A 21,354-nucleotide genomic window follows, 5' to 3' on the forward strand; every position below is an offset into this window, starting at 1 on the left:
AATATCCACCAGGCTGGGCCACAACTTGTAGAAAACTTATGATCCATATGGTCTTTGATATAATCTCACACAATAAAATGAGTTAGCAACATGTATTTTATGCAAAGAGAAGTAAACCAACTCCTAGAAGACCTCTTTGTTACTTATCTTCTTAACTAAGCAAAGAAATAGTTCTTGCAATTCCAAAAGAAAACTTTTTCCAATGTGCTGAAATAACACTCTGGTAATAATTTAATTCAGAAAAGTATATTACATCAGTATTGGCTCATGAAATTCACAATAGTGTCCCAGTTAGTGTACTTCGTGGGAGTTTAAGCACAACAAAAAATTGCAGCTGAGAGCAATGGTACAGATATGATACATGCAAACTAACTCATTTTAAAGAAGAAAGTAAAACAAAACCAGCCATAACCCAGGACCCTGTTGATTTAATTATTTCAAGTGTTGTTACTGAGCTAATAATTTAAATATTTGTATTCTTTTCTAATTTACTATTGAGTATTCTACCTGAAAAAGTGAAAGACACATGATTCAGGTGAAATGATTGCACAAGTTCACCTTAACATGCTGAGTACTTTTACATTGCTACCCTCTTCTGGCAGTGTTTCCTGATTACAGGTAGAATTCCCAAGGTGCATTACAGAACCATAAAGAGTGAAATTGCTTTTCCCCTTCAGTGTTGGGGGCACTCCAACTTTCAAAAAAGTTTGTGAAATACACCTGTTTCTAAAACAATATTTAAAAATCCCATATTTTTAAGCTACAAAAAAAATGTTCAGTTAAATTATAGGGAATACATAATTTTTTTTAGAATGAAAGCCAGAAAAAGAAAAGAACAGAACCTAAGAAAGAAAGTTTCTTTGAGCAGAGGTACAGCATTGATTAGTGCAATTAATACTATGGAATATCAAGAGACTAAGAGTAACATAACTTCTATTCTACATGATCTGAAAACTGCTGCCATGACCTCTCTCTAGAAGTACAATCTAAAGAGCTGTTATATGTTGAAGCCCTAATATGTAAGAAAACACTAGTGTTTTACCTTCTTGATGTTCAGATGAAATTAATAGACACCAGAGTCTAAAAGATGCAAAGCACAAAAGAAAAAAAGAAAAGGCAGCATCTAGGAGCAAAGAAAGAGGGGACAAGGATGTTAGTGTGACAGACAGGCACTAATGACATCAGAAAGTGGCCCTTCAAACTAGGTTTCTCTGTTAAAATTAATATATTTAAATTAATTTAGGTATTGCAAAAATTAGTCATTAAAATATTAGCTGTTTCCAAAATGGCACATAATGAAAAAACATTTAGGTAGTAACTATTAGTTTTAAATAAATATTTAATGTTAATGTAGGATTGAGTAGTTCAAGTTGCATATTGATAAGCACTGAACTTGGTCACAAGTAATAATGGCACAATTTATTTGTGCTGGCATGAGAAAAATTATTAAGGTTTCTCTTTCAACATGATAAAGATGAGCACAATTTCTGTTTCAAATATTTGTTGCAGCTTTTCAGCAGGGGAAAAAAAAAATGAACCACACAAAAACCAACCAACCAAACAAAAAAACAACCAAACAAACCAACAACAAAAAAACCTGTGTCCCTAAACTGTATTAAGTAGCACTAAACCTAGATTTGTATTAAGATCATTTATTAGTAGACAGATACATAATTTTCAACCATATTCAACATATTTTTTTTGTTAATGAGTGCACCTCTGTAGAGATGCCCATCCACCATTCCTTTTATGTCAACATTTTAGTAGTTTCCATTAATTTAAACAACTTTAAAATGTTAAGGCCTGGCTTAGCACTGGCTTATTAAAAAAAAATTTCCTATAACTATTTGGCCTAGCCATATGCATCATAAGCCACAATATGAAGCAATATACATGCAATATTATGGCAGTTTCTTAGGGAACACTTTACCTTAAATGAGCAGCTACACAGCAAACCAGTACCTATGGGAGCAGGGTTTCTACCTGATCCTGGGAAATAGCCACTCAAGTGGGATCACAAGTAACTAACATTTAAGATACACACCTGGGATCTAATTGACAGGCCTGGTAGGGCTGAAAGTGCAATATATACAAGTCATTGCCAAAGTGAGCTTGTGCTTGTTAAAGCTTACTTTTGTATCTTTGATCTACATGTATACAAGTATTCCAGTTTCAAGGATACAAGTACCTAATAAAATCTGGACCAGTACATCTGGTATACTGTAAGCACCAACCCTTACATTTACACACACACACACTCCTGTCCTTATGCTTTGTGGACAGACCACTAATGCTTAATTTGAGTATTTTGCTTTGCTTATGATATGTTATCAACTAGTTTGCACATGTATTCATAGGAGGTGAACTTATTATTCAATATATTAATTCTTCCCCTCTTCTATTTTCATATATCCTTCTCTGCTTTTTTCCCCTGTTATCTGTGCCTTGTGGGCTGTGGCATTTACTTTTTGATAGCTGTTGTTGTAATGCCACCTTAACCACTTTCCATTTCCAAAGAAAACAAGTGCTTTCAAATTCAAGTGAAAAATAAGTGAACATAGCTCACCCTGAGATGATATAGCACCACTCCTGTGCTGAGGATATCATCATCCATGGCCATTAGATGAGGTAAATTAGAATCTATTGTTACTCCAGCTTTTTCTTTGTTGATGTCCACACTGTATTCTTCCATGATGGCCTTCCTGTCTGTCCACTTACTTGTCCAGTCTTTGGTCAATTGCTCAATCTTAAAGAATAGGAGAGGTAAATTTTTCACTTACTAAGCAGTTTAACTTTTCTTATACATAAAGTTCTTCAGAAAGAAAAACACTTTTTTCCCAGTTACTGGATGCAAAATTCTTTCATCAGGTGCAATGCAGGTGTATTTCTAACTGCAGAACGTTTCTGTGGTGACAAAAAAAATCAGGTAAAAGCTGTACTATCATTAGGTTAAAACACCAAAGTAGGTTTAATCTCTTGAAGAACCATTCCCAAAATGTCAGAAAGATACATGAACATGTTAACTAGTAATTTTGCCTCTCTCTAAGCAAAACTTAAAATCGAGATCTGCAAAACTGTTTCAGGTCATCAGTGATCAAATCTTCTTAGTAATGTGGTGACTGCACAGTAATTTCCTTTGAATAAATTGGAGCCATTTAATCTTAGAAGAGAGAGGCTCTGAATAATGAATTAATGTGATATATTGAGACAACTTTCAAACAAGGAGTAGATCATGCAGATTTAGGAATGCACAATGGACAGCATCCCATTAAGGACATGAGATCTTAATCAGAAATTGTTAGAGGGATCCCAACACGTATTAAGGGTGGCAGTTTCCCATTTATTCAGAGCAAGTGGGAGAGGATTAGGACAAAAACACTCTCACTGTGGAACTATGGCAATGCTATCCCCCTTGGCCAAATGAAACAGGAGAGAGTTACAACAGCAGATAGATCATACACACCTTCATTTCATTCTGAAGAACCAGCTCAGTCAGATTTCCGTCCCTGTCATCACTCCAAGAAGGGCTGGAATTCCTCTGTACAAACAACAGCCACCAATATATACATGTTAGTTTCCTCATTTGCAACTGGCAGGCATGCTCTTTCACTCTCCAGGATTTCAAAGAGATGAACTCAGGAGAAGGAAAGACAAAATACACACATTATGGTAGGGAAATTACGTAAATTATTAATATTTTTTACTGTTGTGGTGCTTCCATATCCCTATAAATAAAATATTTCTATTTTGTGGTATTTCAGGACAACAAAATCATCCTGACTGCATTAAATACAGTCAAGAAGTCCTTTCTAATCATTACACACGTACTTATACTTCAGGATTATCAATACAATGCCAGAAAAAGGAGAAATTACAGAAACGCAGTTAGCTTTATAATCACCATTAAATCACTGAGAGACCAGTTTAATTTCCTTCCAGTTACAATAAGCATGGAAAGGTAAGACAAAAGTAAGCTACTGTAGCCACCTAAAGCACCATTAGAGCTCCAGTTGGGAAGTGTTCCTACATACCAGTTCAAAGCTCATCAGCATAGTTTTCAACCTGTCAATTTCTTCTCGCAGTTCTCTGATCAGTTTTACATTTGCATCCTGAAACATTAAGACATAGATGTTGGGGGAAAAAAAAAAAAAAAATCTCACTAAAGAAATCACTGCAGAGCTGTTCCAAGAGCCAGGGAGGAGAGGTGAGCAGGTACAGTCACAGCAGTACTCCTTGGTCCACTCTGCCAGACCCCTGGGATGTACTACCTAGAGGCAGGTGTTTCCCATCTTTGATAGGTTCTCTTCTCTCGTAACTTGGTTCTGGCTCTTTTCTGAATCCAGACCTACCACAGTATTTGTTCCCATTATGACAATAGCTGGGTGCATCACTACTTTTATGGGTTTACTGCCAAAATAGTCCACTCAAGTCAGAAAAATGCTGTTATTTCTACCATGCAGAGGAGAAAATCAGGCTAGAGAAGACTAAGTCAGAACGTCACCAACCATAGTATTTAAACCCTTTGCAGCTGAAACACAAAGCAACTCCTGCCTGCTTGTGTGCAGGCAATTATCTTGCTTTCAGAGTAAGCTTTTGCTAAGGTAGTTTCTGGAAATAAGCTTTTTGCAGACAGTTCAGGGAAACTCTGGAATCAAGAGTCAAGTTTCTCTGGGCTGCCAGCGACACTTTGGTCAGTTTGCAGTGAAGGGAAGAAGGCAGCCAGCTGAAGTGTTGGAGTCAGGGGTCTATGGTCTCAGCAAGAGAGTGATGAGCACATGAGCTGGGAGGCTGAGAGGCTGTATGTAACAAGAGGCTAACCTGGGAGAAGTGTATTTACCTGCCTGTGGCCTGTCACAGAGTTGAGAACTGCTGCTGCCAAAACTAAACACACAATTACTGCCACCAGTGACATCTAAAAACCAGTTATAGGCACTGGTAACATGGATGCAAATTAAATTTGGGAAACCTTGGACTAGAAGGGTTTCCTTCTGCTCAAGATTTAAAAGAGGATTGTTAGGGAAGCAAATAAATGAAGTACATCTCAAAGATTCTATCCTTTTATCTACAGATAAAATCTTGATACACTCAGGAAAAATCAGAAAAAAACACTACTAAAATTGCAAAGTCAACTTATAAGGAAATTAGGAAATGCTGGAATCAAGACTTTTGTGTTTTGTTTGGAAACCTTAATTCAGTCCCCTTAGATGGATACACTGTGATTCAGTCCTTAAATGATGTGATCAGTGTAGGGTGGCAGCCTCACCCAGAACACCAGGTGAAAAATGCTCAGTTAAAGAGCACTAATGCAATAGTTATATATTTGTAGCATCTGCAACCATAGATCTTGATTATTATGTGTTTGGATTTTGTTAAGAAGACTGGGGGTAAAGGTGGAAAACTAGGAAAAAGCACACATTGAAAGTTTTCTGTAAGCATCTGGACTAGCAATGAACAAGAATGGTTCTTATTCCGCTCTCATGAACATGGGAAAAGTATGAATTTTATTCAGAGAGCAGATACACTGAATAAACTTTAAATAATACATAGAACAAAAAGGAACAAGAACTCAAAGCCTCACCTCATTCACTCTGGGCTTATTAATAATATTTTTGGCATTTGAAGCATATCTCAAGGTACTCATGGTCTCATTGTAGCTGGAGCTGGCAGGAGAGATAGCTACGGACAGAAAACAAATAGAAAAGAAACACTGTTTTAAAAAATAATCACAGTTTAACAAATTGCATTTCAAAAAGATAGATTTGTTTTTCAGTCTTGCTTCTTTAAAAAACTAAACAAAAATATCCTTAGGGATGTTTAATGAAGTTCACAGAGAACATTTCCTCAATATTGTATTTATAACTGAATAAATCACTTTAAATCAAAGCTAAGACCTTGAAAAAACTCTTCAGCTTAACTTCATGCACAATCAGCATGCCTTCTCATTTCCTTGGGTACCCTGTGATGTATCCGTGAAAATCTTCACAAGGACAGAGTCCAGATGACTGCTGTAATCTCACTGCACTAGAGAAGTATTCTGCAGGGGTTATGTGGCACAAAGTGCTAACAACGAATAGAAACCAGACTCACTGGCAATCATAATGGTTTTGGAGTTGCCCCCCAGACTGTCCTTCAGCAGCCAGGTGAGGATGGAGTCCCGGTACGGGATGTAAGCCGGTCGCCTGGTCCCGCTGGTGCTGCCGGTGGAAGGAGCATCCGCGTGGCTGCTCTCCCCTTCACTTGTTATGGTGTTTATGCTCTGGCAGCTGCTGAACATCTGTGAATTTTGTGCTGAAGGAGAAATACCACGGTGCTTAGGAAAGGGGTTCTCTTTTTCTGTTACGGTGATTTCATTTTCTTAGATGTCATTACAGTTTATGAAGATGCCACGAAGCTGTTCCGCTTCTTGTTGTAAATACAAGCATGAAGAGACAGCACATGGTGAATGAGTCCCATGCTTTTACCTCTACCCTTCAGTATAAAGAAACAGTGCTTACCTAAAGTGGAGATGACAATTCCAAGTGTAACTAATGACTTGTTAATATTGGCACCTTCAGTAATTCGATCTTTGCAGTAACTGGGATCAGCTCTCTCACTGTAGCACACAAGCATGGAAAAGACAATGCAAATGAAACAACTTTTTGGAACATGGACAAAAAAAGCAGTGAGATATGACTGTTTTGTCCCTCCCATGCTAGACAGCTATGAGGATTACATTCTATCTTTCAGTCTCTTTTTAAGCTCAGATTTGGTAATTCCACCAATAGCTGCAAGAAAAGCCACTTAATAAGACTGTAAAGTTGAACAGAATTACCTTAAATGTATGCAAAAGCACAGTATTGGATCTGAGGACCCAGGAACTCCCTTTCCCAATTAAATCCAATCCCCAGTACAGAAGAACAGATGACAGGGACAATATTAGTTTAATATACCTTGTCCCTGTATACAAAAGTCAAGCTTACAGTTAGTTTAATGAAGTTTTAAAATACTAAATTTCATGTTTTAAGGCAGTACTACCAGCACCTTCAGAGAAAATTACCTCTTTGCCCTTCAAAATATTATTACCTGCCTGCAAGGTCCACCAAGTTGATCTTGCTTGCAATTTCAGAAGGGAGAGTGTTTTCCAATATAGCCTGAAGAGAAAGGTATAATTATGGAAGACTATTCCTTTTACTGAATAAATGAAAATAAAATATATGTGCTCTTTTGTTTGAAACTGAATTGTACATATGACTTCCTCACTGCCTTTCTTTGTGACATTGACCCGCTGACTAAATCCAAACCATTAACTCACCCAACAGAGAAACTACCCTCTTATGCTGATTTCCTCCTGAAAAAAAACAATTTACTGCCTAGTGACTGTGAAAGGTTTTCTTGTATGTCTTGCAGAATTATTTTCCACTAAAGTATTCCAAAGGTCTTTTGTGAACCTACTGAAAAATATCCTAAAATGTTCTGTGATTACAGGATGTTAGAAGTGTGAGATAGAAAAGGTCTATTGGATTGCTGAATTGCTTCCCTGCCAGGGAAGGATATAATTCCTCTGGAGAAAGGCTGCATTGTCTCTTGGAGAGTACTGGATGCCAAAAGCTAGAGAGATGAGCACATCTGAAAAGCTGGACAGATACAAGATTTTGTTGTTAAACTAATGCTACACTTCAGTTAAGGATCCTAAACAAGTGTGACAAAATATAACTTCAAACATATTCACACATAATTTTCATGGCATCCTAGGAGGGATATTGCATTTCAAAGGGCTGATTAAAACCCTAAACATTTGTTTTTACAGTAAGTCTTTGGCAGCAGTTCTGACTACAAGCTTGCACAAAGGAACAAGAATACTTCAGTAAACAACACGTCAGGCAGTGTAGGAAGTATAACACATCTGCAGTGTGCTCCAAAGGATATAAGAAACAGGTTCCATTGAGATTATTACACACAGCACAAAACATTGACAAGAAAACAATGCACAACAAATTGAACAATGCCTTTTGAGACCAAAGAGAAACGGAAGTTGGATTATTTTTAGCTAACCTGAGTATAGTGGATGGTGAAGATAGCATGGGATCTGCTGCTAGCATTGTGAATATGTGTAGCTGCTGTGATTCTAGAAAAAAGAAAACAAACAACAAACCAAAGTTTTACTTCCCTGTATTCAGGGAAAGCAAAAATAACAAAATACAGCAAATAAATGAAGATGAAGATGAAGGATTGTGAGACTTGAAGAATCTGGTAGGCCAAAACCCAAGTGTTCAGCAGATGAACTGGAAGAGTGGAAAGAGGGGATCAGTTAGAGATGTTTTTGTTCATCAGCAGCACTCTGAAAAAAATACCTTAAAGCATCATTACAGCACAGGTGTAAGGTGTTGTGTAAGGGTAGGACACGGCAGAGTACAGCCAGTAACAGCATCATACAGCTCACCCCAACACCACTGAATTGACTAGTCCAGCACATCTTCTCTGTGTTGCACCTGCTTTTATTTCTTAGCACTTCAAAGGGTCCAATAAAGCTTCATACACTACTCCTGGGGCTTCCTTCTGCCACAGGACTGATACAGTAGCTTTACGCTGTCAGGAGCACGATGACATTAGCCAGCCTACCCATATGAGTACCAAATGAACACTGCAGATCAGTAGCATAGCACTTGCTTGGCTTTACCTCTTGGATAGCCTGGTCATCTGGCTCTATCCCTCTGACCCCCCTCACACTCTGGCTAGCAGGCACCCTGGGCACAGGAGGAGGAGCAGCTGCACTCTTCCACTGTCTCTGTAACAAAAACGTCTGAAAATTCTGCTTTCTTTGTTGTTGCTTTGAGTAGGCAAACCCAAAGCAAGTAGGGTTTTGCCTAGGGCAGGAACCTTTGTCAGTCTTGCAGCTTGCCTTGAATATCAGCTATGTGTGCAGACTTTAACACTGGTTTTGCCAAGCTCTCCCTTCACAACAGCAGGTGATTTTAGCAGTGCAGACAAGGACTGTGGGACCAGGACTGTGTTACCAGCCCAGCTGCCGAGTGCCAAGGAGCCCATTGCAGCAGGGAGCAGAGCCGCCGAGCGCCCACCGTGGGGCCAGAGCCAGGGCTCCCCTCCCAGCTGGTTCCAGGTGAGCCCAAGCCAAGGAAGCAGGAGCACGGGAACTTGTGTCCAGATGTTGCAGGAGGAAGACAGTTAGGTAGACAGCAAGCAGCTCTACAGTGGTCAGAGAAAATAAACTAACAGCATCGAAGTCTATAAAGGAAAAGAGAAAGTGCCCCAGGATTTGGAGAAGGAAGCTTTACTGCTCCCTTCTCACCTCCAACAATGACACAGGGTAATTGGAGGACAAGTTCACCTGCCTCAGCTACTCACAACGACCCACATGAGCATTTTTACAGGAGAATGTCTGTGTTCATTTTACATATATTCAATATCATGGCAGCACGTGGTGTACATTTTAATATTTTAACTGTTTAATACAGTTTGTTTTGTTTTACACAGGACCAGGGTTATGCTTTTGGATACTTGGAAATTTGTATTTTCTGTGTCTTTTTAAATTTTGTTCTTAAGCACATGAGAGTGAGTCTTGCAAAGTGTCAAGTGAAAAATGAAAAAACTAGCACTGAGAGTTACATCAAAAGTAAAGATTGCATGTTGAAAATTGTCTTTGTTTATTTTGTAATGGACAGGTGCAGTCAGAGGAGGGTTGGAGATGGCCTGATAAAACCAACTGGTAGAAAAAATGCCTTCAGTAAACTCTGCTTGTTGTTAGTACAGGACCTGCCCTCTTCCCCATGCAAAGCACCACCCATCTCCATAGGGAGCTTCCCTTCCTGTCTTTCCTGTATAGTCAGAACTGGAACTGTCATTCCCCATCTGCTCCTCTCCTGTCTCTGGCCATATGGGGCAACCTGTTCTCCACCTTCTTTATGCCTAAAATCTTTCTGATGTTATTTTGGCATAATTTCCCAGACTGCAGATGTTTTAGATTAGTTTGTTCTCATTGATAATGTGCAACAAAACTTAATCCTGCTGTACATTCTGTGTTTTTGCAATAATGCAGTTTAGTTTTATTTAGTTCCCAGCATCTCTGATATTTTAAAATCTCGACCTCACTCATGATAAGACTTAATATCAAATTTGGAACTGTGATTTGTATTTGTAATGGCAGTTATATTGATATCTAAAGCTCCCTATTGAAAATGTAAAATATGTCTTGACTCCTGAGAGCTGAAACCATTTACTTCACTGGTGTGCTAATTCCCACAGTTCACTCAGAGCAAATGTGCATGATTTGGACTAAGAACCTACAGAAATACCTATAAAAAGACAATTAAAATATTTTCAGCAGTCTAAATCACTAAGTTACACTAACAAGTGAATGGAAAGCTGTATGGTCTAAAGTGTCATGAGCAAGTGGAGGAGAAAAAATGGAAGTCTGTTTACAGCAAAACACTTTCCTGGCATGCATTTTTTATCCCAGACAGATGGTTGAATTTTGTGGGTAAGACAGCATGGGGTCAGTTTTGAAGAGACAGCTTCATGAGTGCTTGTAGCTCTTATTGTGGATAGAATGAAGATATGCAATATCTTATGTCTACATCATGGGCAGGATCTGCAAATCTGACGTCCTGTCATGACACAGCATTGGCAACGCTGTCAGAAAAATACACATCAAGGAAATAAATGCACAGTGAAAGAAGAGTTAAATAAAGATGGAGAGGGTTTGTTTTATACAAGTACCTTTTAGCTATTCCTTCTTCTAGAAGTTCTACAACTTGCTTGTAGTCCGTAACTAAATGTTGAGTCAATCCTGCCAAAGGTTTAAGAAGAGTTAAATGTGTATTTTTTGCTGGAAGTTTCAGTCATGTTACCCCACATGAGGAGCATAAGCATTTACTGCTAGGATGCCAGTCTGTTCTACAAGTAGTCCCTCAACTGAATTAACTATTCTATTTTTTTTTTTTACAAAACTATTTCATTTTTTTTAAATAGTTAAAAAACTGCTTTGCATCCTTCAGATGCAGTGACATCTGCACAAAAAATGGCTTGTACCTTCAGAGTGCAGACTTTTTTTCCACCTTTTTTTTGCAGATCAAGGGTATTTAGGGAATAGTATAAGTGAAACTCAAGAAGAAATGTTCAGATATGTCACTGCTACTAATTTGGTACAGTTCCTGTAAAGAAAAGCTCTTTGCCATTGCTGCTAGATAACAGCTCTGCTCATGCAACTAACAGAATTAGGAACCAACCCCAGTGAATATTTATCATTTATTTAACTAAGCCATAGCCTGCAACACTCAGGAGTCTTCATGCTCTTTTCTCCCCAGAGGGTACCTAAATAATTATCAGACATCTGGCCTTCTCTTCTGCTTTAAGAGGTGTTTGTTTTGTTTGGTTTTTTTGTTGGGTTTTTGTTTGTTTTGTTTGGAGGTTTTTTTTAATTATTATTTTAAGGGAGAAAAATCCCCAGAAAGAACAAATAACAGAAAGAGGGCAGGGCAGAGGCTGCGGAGCAGTGCCAGTGGCTGTGACCAGCTGTGCCCCAGTGGAGGGCAGTGTGCTGCTGTGGCACTGCCAGCCCCCTGCCAAGGGAAAACTGCAGCCAACACACACCATTAACCTCAACAGGCTTGGATTTCACATCAATCCTGTTTAATATGCCTTGTTTGCATTTTATGGTGATGATTAGTTATCGTTTGTACTGCAGCAACTCCCTAAAAAACACCTGATTTGTGAAGCAAGCCATTCAATACCTAGTTAAATACTTCTTTGAGGAATGTTCAATCTCAGACCTAGAATCCAGGGCTACTTCCTACCCCCACACTCATTTTGGTTTCATTTGGTTTATTGCAGGCCACAAAAGCATGGATGAAGGCAGAGTACTGAAAAATGTGATTTATTTGGATCAAATAGTATACCTACTGCTGGAATGTAAGTTAAGATTAATATAAAATTCAACAAGGCTGAAATAAGCATTTCTGACATTGTTAGAGAGAGTCTAGCCTTACGTGATAACAGCTTGCCTAGCCTTATATGAAAGCAACATCTAATTCAAAAATGGGAATATGTTTTAGTCCTTTAACAACAGATACACATTAAAAAAAAAATAAATCTATGTTTGGATCATCCACACTTTAAAAAACTGCTATCTGTGCATGCATGCACACTCACAAACATACAAAGTACAGGATGATTTTCAAACAAAAGCATTTCTTGTGTTCTCTAGTGTCCCTTTACAATACATTAATTCCAGAAGTCATCACATTTTCCATTTGAGAAAGAGGCCCATTGTTTTTCCAGCACCACTGGGATCTTCAAAGCTCAGAACATGGAAAATATCATATATTGTTTTCCCAGAGCTTTTTTCAGGGTCTTTTTTGACTGAATAAAAATCCAGTTATGAAATGGAGGCATGGAAGAAATTCTTACCTACCTATATTTCCATAAGTACTGGGATAGTAAATCTAGCACAGAGTTCAAAACATTTAGTTTTTCAGTAAGGCAAATGAAATACTGTAAATGTTATTTGAAAAGAAGTGACAGTGCTTGGTTAGCTGCTCGGAAAGAGAAAGGCCACTTCTAAGAGCCACAGGAAGATCAAAAACGCTTGACTAGAAATTTGCTTTGGAGTAAGAAAGGATCTCCCCCAGAAATCTGTTTCAGAGTAACAAAATAGATTGCATCATTTCCTGATTTAAGAGAGGCTGATTCCTTAACAGTGCAACCATCTGTGAGGGAGAAGTTTGAAACTATTCCAGCCCAAAGCTCTGAAGCACTTTGAGCATTTTAAAGGCTACAATCTCACAGCCTTTACGTGGAAAAATGATGGGCTGGAAACTATTCAAAATACTTAGTGTTCAGAGCTGGAACTTCCTGACTGGACTTGCAAATGGAAAATGCATTTCCCAGACCATCTAAGCATCCTTAAAGGGGTTAAGTTTCACAATTTTCTTGTCTGTCTGTTCTTCATCCAGTGCTAACTGTACTCTGAGTATCATTGACACCAACCACACAACTGACAAACTAAGGGCATGCTGGGGACCCCCTGATCAAAGTCAGCAAACCTTAGCATTGCTGATGGCTTGCAAGAAGTGTGATACAAATACAGATGCTACTCCTTGATATACTGGATCCACGGGAAAAAATGGAAAAATTCTGAGCTTTGCTGATGTTCACCATTTTTCTCCTGTACAGCAAATTTCCTGGAAGGGAATGTAAAACAAACTTTCCTTCTGGTAAGCTTGCTGATAATTCGGATCTCTGCCATCTAGCTATTGGAAACAAGATTCTTGTGTTCTGATCCTGCAGAGAGGGACTAAATATAAAACTGCCATGGATTATTTCAGTACTTAAAAAGCCCTCATTACAGAGATCAGCAATTGCAGCAACACACAGCAGTTGCAAAGGGCATTTTGTACCAGTGTTGTGAATCATTTCATTTTCTTTAATTTGATGTTATTAAAATCAGTCTGACTGTACTTTTCACCTGCATTCAAATGACTTCCAGACTTTCCCACTGCTGCTTATTTTTGATGGGAGCTAATGAGTGCAGTTCCAAATGAAGCTGTGTAATCAGACATTCTCTATTAGTCACTCTCCCCAAAAGATGCTAGGATTGTCTCACGTAAACTGTTACAGTTTTTAATTGCATAAACTGTACGTAAGCATACTTATTGATTAATATATACTTATATACACATCGAGAAAAAAGAACTATGTCATCTGACTGTTGCCCTAAGCCACTCACTCATCAGCATAAAATTACTTCTGTTCATATGCTCTCATAGCAGCATCTAACTACACCCTGTGATGCCTTCAGCAGTGAAATTACTTCATTTCTCATGCATGTGATAGTTTTTATAAAAATATGAATCACATTTATAATTGATTATTTTTTTTCTTACAGTCCTTAGCACAATGATTTTTGGAGGCTTTCAGAAGATACAGAAGGAGAGAATAGAGAATATTCTAAAATAAATTATTCATACTAGACTTATGAAGGTGGCCAGAGCTGTTAAATGTTATTTAGGCTTAACTTTTTTCATTATCCTTTCCTCTCCTTTTACAAAAGTTAGTCAGGACCTATTAAGGGCTATTCCTGAATTCTAACATTGAATCATTCCACTTAAAATTTTTAGTTGTGTTGAAGTATAAAGTCCTTATTTGAAAGGGGTAAGAAAAAAAAATATACAACCCCCTTCCAAAAAAAAAACCGAACAAAACCCAACAAAACAAAAACCAGAACTGGAAAAGAAGTGACAGATTTGGCCTGGAAGGCTCCAGATGAAGACAAAATAGTGACAAAAGGCAAGACAGCCCATTGGCAGAAGCTATAACTTCATTTTCTTTTAAGACAAGGGAACTCCATTATATGTAGCCAAGGAATCACTGGAGATATAAGGCCTGAGAAAAGAGATGGAAATTGCAAAGGAAGGAAGCAGTTTAAAGACCTTTTCTTGTGTGGTGAATGAGCAGCTGCTAAAAGGAAATAATTAGTATCTGTACTCCACCAACAATGAAGTTCTCCAATAACAAGCAGGTAGAAAGAAAATCTTGGAAAGACCTCAATAAAGGCCAAATGTCTATGAATCTGCTTTTCAAAGAATGATAAGTTTGCCATACTAATGAGACCATTAATTCATCTGTTTTCCAACTCTTCTTAAACAGGATGCTGATGTGTTGGGAAAGCACAGCTGAAATAACCAGAATGCCAGTAAGTCCCTTGTACATTGGACCACGCGAGTTAAACACTTCCCAAGTGTTTATTTTTAAATTTCAAGAGGAGAATTTGGTAACAACTGTTAGTGATTAGATGTACTATGACTGATACTGCAGATGCCCAGGGAATGAGAGATGTGAATCCCGGGCTCCATCCAATCACAAGATCAAGTCACCCTATCTGCTGTCACATCTTGGCTTAATCTCTGAAGTGGGGATAACAACCTGATGTGCAATGCCCTGATAAAGAAAAAGAGAGGGAGAGAAGTGAACCAGGGAGAACAGAAGGAATTTACAAAACAGAGACAAGAACTCTATTTAAAAGCCAGGACAAACCGGTATTTGATGTGATGTGACAGGACCAACCAAATCCAGTGTGATATGCATTTTGCATACTAAACATGTACCTCCCAGGTGTTACTACCCATCTGGTGGCCAGAAAAGCAGTTGTAAAGTCAGTGATACCAGAGGCAACTTTGGAATTCTGACCACTAGTGATAAGAAAAGAAAAGGAAACATATGTGTTTACTTTCTAAATGAACTCACTCATTTTTCAATCTTGCATCAGTCTGGAAAAGGCTCTCTTTCTGATCTCCATTGTAAACCTATTCTGTATGATTTAACCTAGTGCACTGATTTTGAGGGACATGCCTTTTGTCAGCAGTTGGTCAAATAAACAGTGACAGGCAAACTTCCCATTAGGAGCTAAATCATCTACAAAGTAACAATGGCCAAACTCCAATTTAAACTTAAGATGCTGAAGTGAAGGTGCCACTCCAAAGTGGAAATGAACTGGGTACACAAAACACAAGAGAGAACACAAGAGAGAAGAACCCAAAGAAGACAGACAACTGAAATGGAAAAAAAAACATGTAGGTTGTTGGGTTTTTTTCATCTGTTCTCCTGATCTGAAAGCTGTGATTCATTAGAAAACACAAGGCCACCAGAGGGGCTGCTGCTGTTGCAAATTTAAACTAAAATGTGAGTGATGTTTTCAGTCACATCATGTACCTACATTATCTATCCTGTGCTTTTTCAGTTTAATAAGGACAAATGAAGATTATTGCATTCTCACATAGGAAATACAGATCTAATTCCTTCTCATGGCCTGGCCTGCAACACCTAACTTTTTTATTATTACTATTTTGCAAATACACAAGGACTGAAACAGGTATGGAGAGACCTTAGCCTGTACAACCCCTTTAGAGCTGACGTTGGTGGATTTCTTGATGAAGTTAAAATTTCTCTATAACAAAAGAAAGCAAAACACTATCGCTCACAAAGAACCTAGGATTGGAAAGGCAAACAGGAAAGTGCAGGAGATCCAGCCAGTGGGATAACAGAGGCAAAGCTTTCAGTGTATTTACACTTGTTCATATTAACAAAGAAAACATTGGAGAAAAGTAACTCTGAAGAGTAGAAGCAATTAGAATCATGTCAGGAACATATGCAAAGATACATACAGACCTGGCTCATATTTACTTGAGATTCTGGGGCTAGTTGTGAAGCCTGCTCTCACCTTGAACATATGGTCCTGTTTCAGGGTGTTCTCGGACTCGAAGTGTGCGAGGTTTCTTCCGGTCTGATTGTTTCAACAAGTCTCGGACACGCTCGTTATAGATTTCAAGAAAACTGAAGAGAAAAAAAGGTCTTTTAAATGCACACAATTTAAAAAACAAACAAGCAAACAAAAAGATAATGCATATATTTAGAGAGCGTAACTACCTGAATCTTACATAGATCTTTCATGATAAAGTTAATTTATTTTCATTATCTCTGTTACTGCTTCTTGCCGTGCAGTGCATGTGGAAAGAACTCAAAGTAGCATATTTCCAAGAAGCAAAAGGTATTCAGTATTTTATTGAAATATTCATAAAATATACTTTTGTTAACACTGGTGAGTTCAACCCCGCAAATTTCCAAACCTAATGCTTCATTAGATCAATGGGAATGATGAATAAGAATCAAATGTAGGATTATTTCTCAAATTTAAGAGTTAAACAAACAGGAAGTAAATTTTTAATGGACTTCTTTTTCAGCTATCTATGCAAAAGTGAACAGACAGCATCCAAAAAAGTATACTGAGATAAAAAACCCTAAACTCAGCACTTTCTCATCCTTTCCTCTGTGTTCTCCTCTTTGTTCCACAATTACTATTATCTGAGAAAAAAAGAAACAAAATTAACTACTCTTCATTTTGTTTCATTACAGGAATATGTTGTTGAAACCATTAACAGCATTTGCCCAAAATAGTGACATGCTTACCTGACCTTTACTCTGCAAGATGCTGTTTGGTCTGAGTAATCATCCTTCCTTGAAAAGAGACCCTGCACAAACCAGAAGTTTATGCAAATTTTAAATCCATCAAGAAAATCTAACTGCACAAGTGTAAGTGAAATTAAAAAAAAAAAAAAGTACCTCACATATACGAGGTGTCAGCCCAATGGATGCCTTCAAATAATAAAGAAAAAAAAATATTAAACCATATGCTTGTTATAACTCTAGCAAAACTCTCTCTTAAATAAAAGCCAATATATAAGCAAAGGGCAGAACTATTGTGCAGCATTAAAATAATGGTTCTATGGTGGATGACAACACAAACTGCTCTGGAGTGAAGTTCAAAACAGCATGGCAATGCTCTACTACTCCAACTGAAGCACCTTGCACATGAAACACTGCAGGGACCAGCATGCTGTGTAATGTCAGCTGTCTTAGCCTCAGTGCAAATGCTGCAAAAAAGTAATTTTAGAGCAACTTATACAGCATTGATGAGAAGCTGAGAGGCTTGGGTTAAATCCAAGAGCTGCTTGATGTAAAGATAGCGGACATGCCTATGCCAGAAGTGTTGCAGTGTAAATGAAGCCAGGCCAACACTGAAACTAGTTTCATTGGTCATGAGTAATTTTTTCCCGTTATTCTACTTTTATTCCTTTACACTGTGGCATCACAGAGCTTGGAACAGCTTTATGTTCCAGATTTATAAATCTAGTTTCTTGAAGAAAACAGGATGTGGGCTACTAACTGTACCCAAACTACACAATTTGAACTTTTCCCCATCTACACAACACTGAAATGGTGAAAGTCCAGGTTCATAAAGTGGACCACTGTGACCAAAAGTTCAGTTGACACCAAACACTTGTTTCTTCCTAGTTTTGAACACTGTTTCAAAGCAAATACATGTTACTAAAGATCAGATCTAAGCAGGATTCCACTGGAAAGAAGTCACTTTATAATCCAGAAATTTCTTAGAAGCATTACACCTGGAAATTTCCTTGGAAAGAAATAACGATAATTTCAAGGTGTGGTCATTATGAATTTATATTTTCAACATAATGTAATACAAATACCCTAGTTTGTTGGTCATTAACCCTAATTTTAACAGTTCTTCAGGCTTTTATGGTAAACTTGATTTAGAACAAACTAATAGAGAATCAGTTCACGATTTACCGAAATCTTATTACTGATGCCTGTGGGGGAAAATATAAATTTAAATCCAAACTTTTGCCAAAAGCACAAACCATGCCAGAGCAGTCTTCTTCTTATCTTCAGGGGTGGAACAAATTTTACTGTTACTTCACTATTAAAATTGAATCCCACAGGTGTAGGAAATAGTGATCCACTCACACAAATTGTTGATTAAAATATTTCTTTTTTAGGGGCATGTTTCACCAACTGCCAAGGGTATTTATGGATATGGATCAAATGGCCTTGTGTTGCAGCAGAACACAGGACATTCTCAACCAACTCCGTCGATCTGAGTACGAAGATTAAAATGCACTTTAAGTGGTTCCTGTTGGACAAGAATCTTAAAACGTAACAGCTTCTGCAAATACATTTCTAAACTGGCAGTGAAGAAAGTATTATCTTCCACATGCCAGAGGATAACTTCTGCAACAGATAACTGTCTCAAGTAGATAATAAAACCTGTTACAAAAATATTCCTGTGAATTGTGTCCAGTTTCATTAGTGACAGTAATTTAATTTCAGCTCAGACTGCCAAAAAAGTCTATGAGAATGAATAGTTTGTGTGATCCTAAGCTGTAAGTTTCTAAAAAGCAGAACTATTGAGGAATATTTTTTTTCCTCTCACATGGCAGTAAGTAACAAATATTTAAACCATATCATATTTTCTAGCATTTTTATCTGATGTTACATGATTTACCTAAATATAAAGGCTTTACTCTCATTTTATAGATATAAATACTGCATAAAATGTATGTAAGCACTCTGCTCAACCAGCACCATAATCACAGTTTAAAAATAAAGCAATGTTTCTGTTGAACATGCCACCCCCAAACTGAAGTGTAAAATGAACATTGTAACTCACAGGTGTTCCCATCATTGTGTAAGTTTTTCCTGAACCTGTCTGTCCATATGCAAAGAGGCAGATGTTGTATCCTTTAAAGGCACCTGACAACACAGACGTGCCAAGGTCCTGGAACAACTGGAAAGACCAAAAGAAACAAAACAATCAATGTATAATATGCCTCCCTATAAACACACTGCATAGCTTGTGGATCTTGAAGCTTTAATAACTCTCAGGGAAGAAGGATCTTCACAGTATTTGTGTTTTTAATTTATCAGGACTTGATATCAAGTGTTCAGCATTCATTTGTTAGATCTTCCTCCAAATGCTGAACACCAAGTACAGCGCTGACACCGGGCAGGGGTGTCTAATTGTGCTCCCCTACCTGCTATCTCTTTTTTTTCACTTGTACTGTAGGAATTGTTGAGGATCTCCCCCACCCCAAGTTTTTGCAGTCCTCAGCATAAATCTGACAGAAAGGCACAATCAAGGCTCTTTGACACACTAACAACAAGATCATTAGGCATCAGAATTACAGGTCCAAAGCAAAGCAAGGTCTAACTCATAGCCTGCAAGCAGACCTCATCCAAAGAATACTTGTATCTGATCTTTCTTATCCATAAGCAACACCACCAGAGACTAAATACTTTATTTTCTGTTCATGCCACATGGACAGTAACATGCCTTCTTCTGCTCATCCTAACACAAAACCAGAAACTGCCACCACCAATTCAGTGTCAGCCTCCAGGGGCTTCCAAAGCTTGCACCAGTCCCACTGTGGCTGCAGAAGTTGGACCATCACAGCCAAGCTACCCATACAGCAAGGTCTGAACATTCCTTCTGCTTTCCCTGTTATTTTTTTGGAGTCACAGCTGTCCCTTGTTGTGACCGTGTTCTCAGCACATCAAAGCCTTGCCATAGAGCAGCTGAAAGGACACCTGGCAAAGTTTTCTAGGAAGTGCATGGTGAATCAAAAGGTTCCAGTAAGCAGGCTGCCAACTCCTTAGCACAGCTTTGCTCTTTGAAAAGAAATGTTGCAAGTATTAAGTGGTTTTGCTATTCACGTAGAAAACTAGATAGTGTATATAGAGGGAAGCAAATTACTTCAGTGATTCACTGCTGTGAAATCTCATCCACTGCCAGGTTTTTTGCTTCTCCAATGGACAGATAAATGTAATAAACCTGATACAAAAATTAATAGTAAAACATATTGCTTAGGTATCACCACTTTACCTAAACTTTCCAGGAAAGAAACAAAAAATCCTCTCCTGAGGCTTTTATTGTCAGATCATACTTCATTACCCAATTAGTGGCTTTATATGTAACCCCTACCCTCTTGTGCCACCAGCAATTCTCTCATGGATACCTCAGCATCCACCCACCCCTCCACTGCTTCCTGCCATCCTTTCATGTATCTTCAGATACACTCTCAGCTGTCCTTGGTCAAGGGCTGGGACAGAAGGTGTACTGCTCTGGGGAAAAGAATATGACTGACCAGCCAGAAGATGGGACACATAGCTAGTTTGTTCAAGAATTATTGGGAAACATAGGCCAAAACCAGGCAGCCACTATAAAATTGTTTGGTTTTTTTTCCAGAAAATCAGGGTAGGAGATTGCAATTACTCCCTCTTTAGTAGAGACTAAGATTTCACCAGCTAACCGTCCCATAGATTCTGTCTGTTCTGGACATGCTCACAAGGTGAGGACTTTCACCCAGCTTCCAAACTGGACTGCCATGAGCCAGGACATCCTTAAGACAAGACACTTAAATTCAGAGCAGAAGAAAGATGAAGTTCCTCTTGTGTGAGTGGCTTAGTGGTTTTCAATAGCTGAGAATCTGAACATAGGGAGGAGGAAAGAATCTGATCTAAATTCAAGATGGCAAGAGACAGATCTGTAGATTGACAAAAGACTGGGCAACAACTGGGGAAAATAAGAACCATAGAGAACTAGTAGTACTGAAATGAAGGGATAAGAAGAGAGTGGGACTGCTGACAGGTTTTGATTAAGAAGATGGTGATGGAGTCAAACTGGACAGAGAAAAGGGAAGCAAGGTGGAACTAGTATCCAATGGGAACAACAAATAAGTGGGGAAGAGATGGAGTTTGTAAGTCAAAGCACAGCACAGAAAACCATTGGGTTAGGTTGATACGGAGGACAAAAAACAGGGACAAATGTGAAAGGCAAATGTTTGCAGATCTAGAGTTCAGAGGATAGGATTCTGGGACAAACTGAATGGGACTGAGGTCAAGTAGTATATATAGAACTATGAAATTACAGGATGTGTTATCCTACAGTAATAGGAGGCAAGGTGTGTCTATGCCTGCTTCCTTTCAGAGTACCAACGTTGAATAAAT

The 21,354-nt window shown here is 38.3% G+C and overlaps 1 protein-coding gene across 1 annotated transcript in view; it reads right to left on the reverse strand.

The window, feature by feature from the left end:
* The window catches only part of STARD9 (StAR-related lipid transfer (START) domain containing 9), an 85,362-nt gene that overhangs the window by 39,889 nt on the left and 24,119 nt on the right, over window positions 1-21,354 (reverse strand). The window contains exons 4-16 of the mRNA XM_009997763.1: window positions 19,019-19,135; window positions 17,110-17,142; window positions 16,957-17,018; window positions 16,211-16,323; window positions 10,714-10,783; window positions 8,032-8,104; window positions 7,063-7,130; window positions 6,495-6,592; window positions 6,088-6,288; window positions 5,579-5,676; window positions 4,032-4,109; window positions 3,464-3,538; window positions 2,567-2,746 (exon numbers count right to left, since the gene is read on the reverse strand). Of these exons, the coding sequence (XP_009996065.1) occupies window positions 2,567-2,746; window positions 3,464-3,538; window positions 4,032-4,109; window positions 5,579-5,676; window positions 6,088-6,288; window positions 6,495-6,592; window positions 7,063-7,130; window positions 8,032-8,104; window positions 10,714-10,783; window positions 16,211-16,323; window positions 16,957-17,018; window positions 17,110-17,142; window positions 19,019-19,135 (1,266 nt within the window). The remainder of the gene's footprint in view (window positions 1-2,566; window positions 2,747-3,463; window positions 3,539-4,031; window positions 4,110-5,578; window positions 5,677-6,087; window positions 6,289-6,494; window positions 6,593-7,062; window positions 7,131-8,031; window positions 8,105-10,713; window positions 10,784-16,210; window positions 16,324-16,956; window positions 17,019-17,109; window positions 17,143-19,018; window positions 19,136-21,354) is intronic.

This window comes from Chaetura pelagica, unplaced genomic scaffold, assembly GCF_000747805.2.
Source record: "Chaetura pelagica isolate M959 unplaced genomic scaffold, ChaPel_1.0 scaffold280, whole genome shotgun sequence".
Classification (NCBI taxonomy): Eukaryota; Metazoa; Chordata; class Aves; order Apodiformes; family Apodidae; genus Chaetura; species Chaetura pelagica.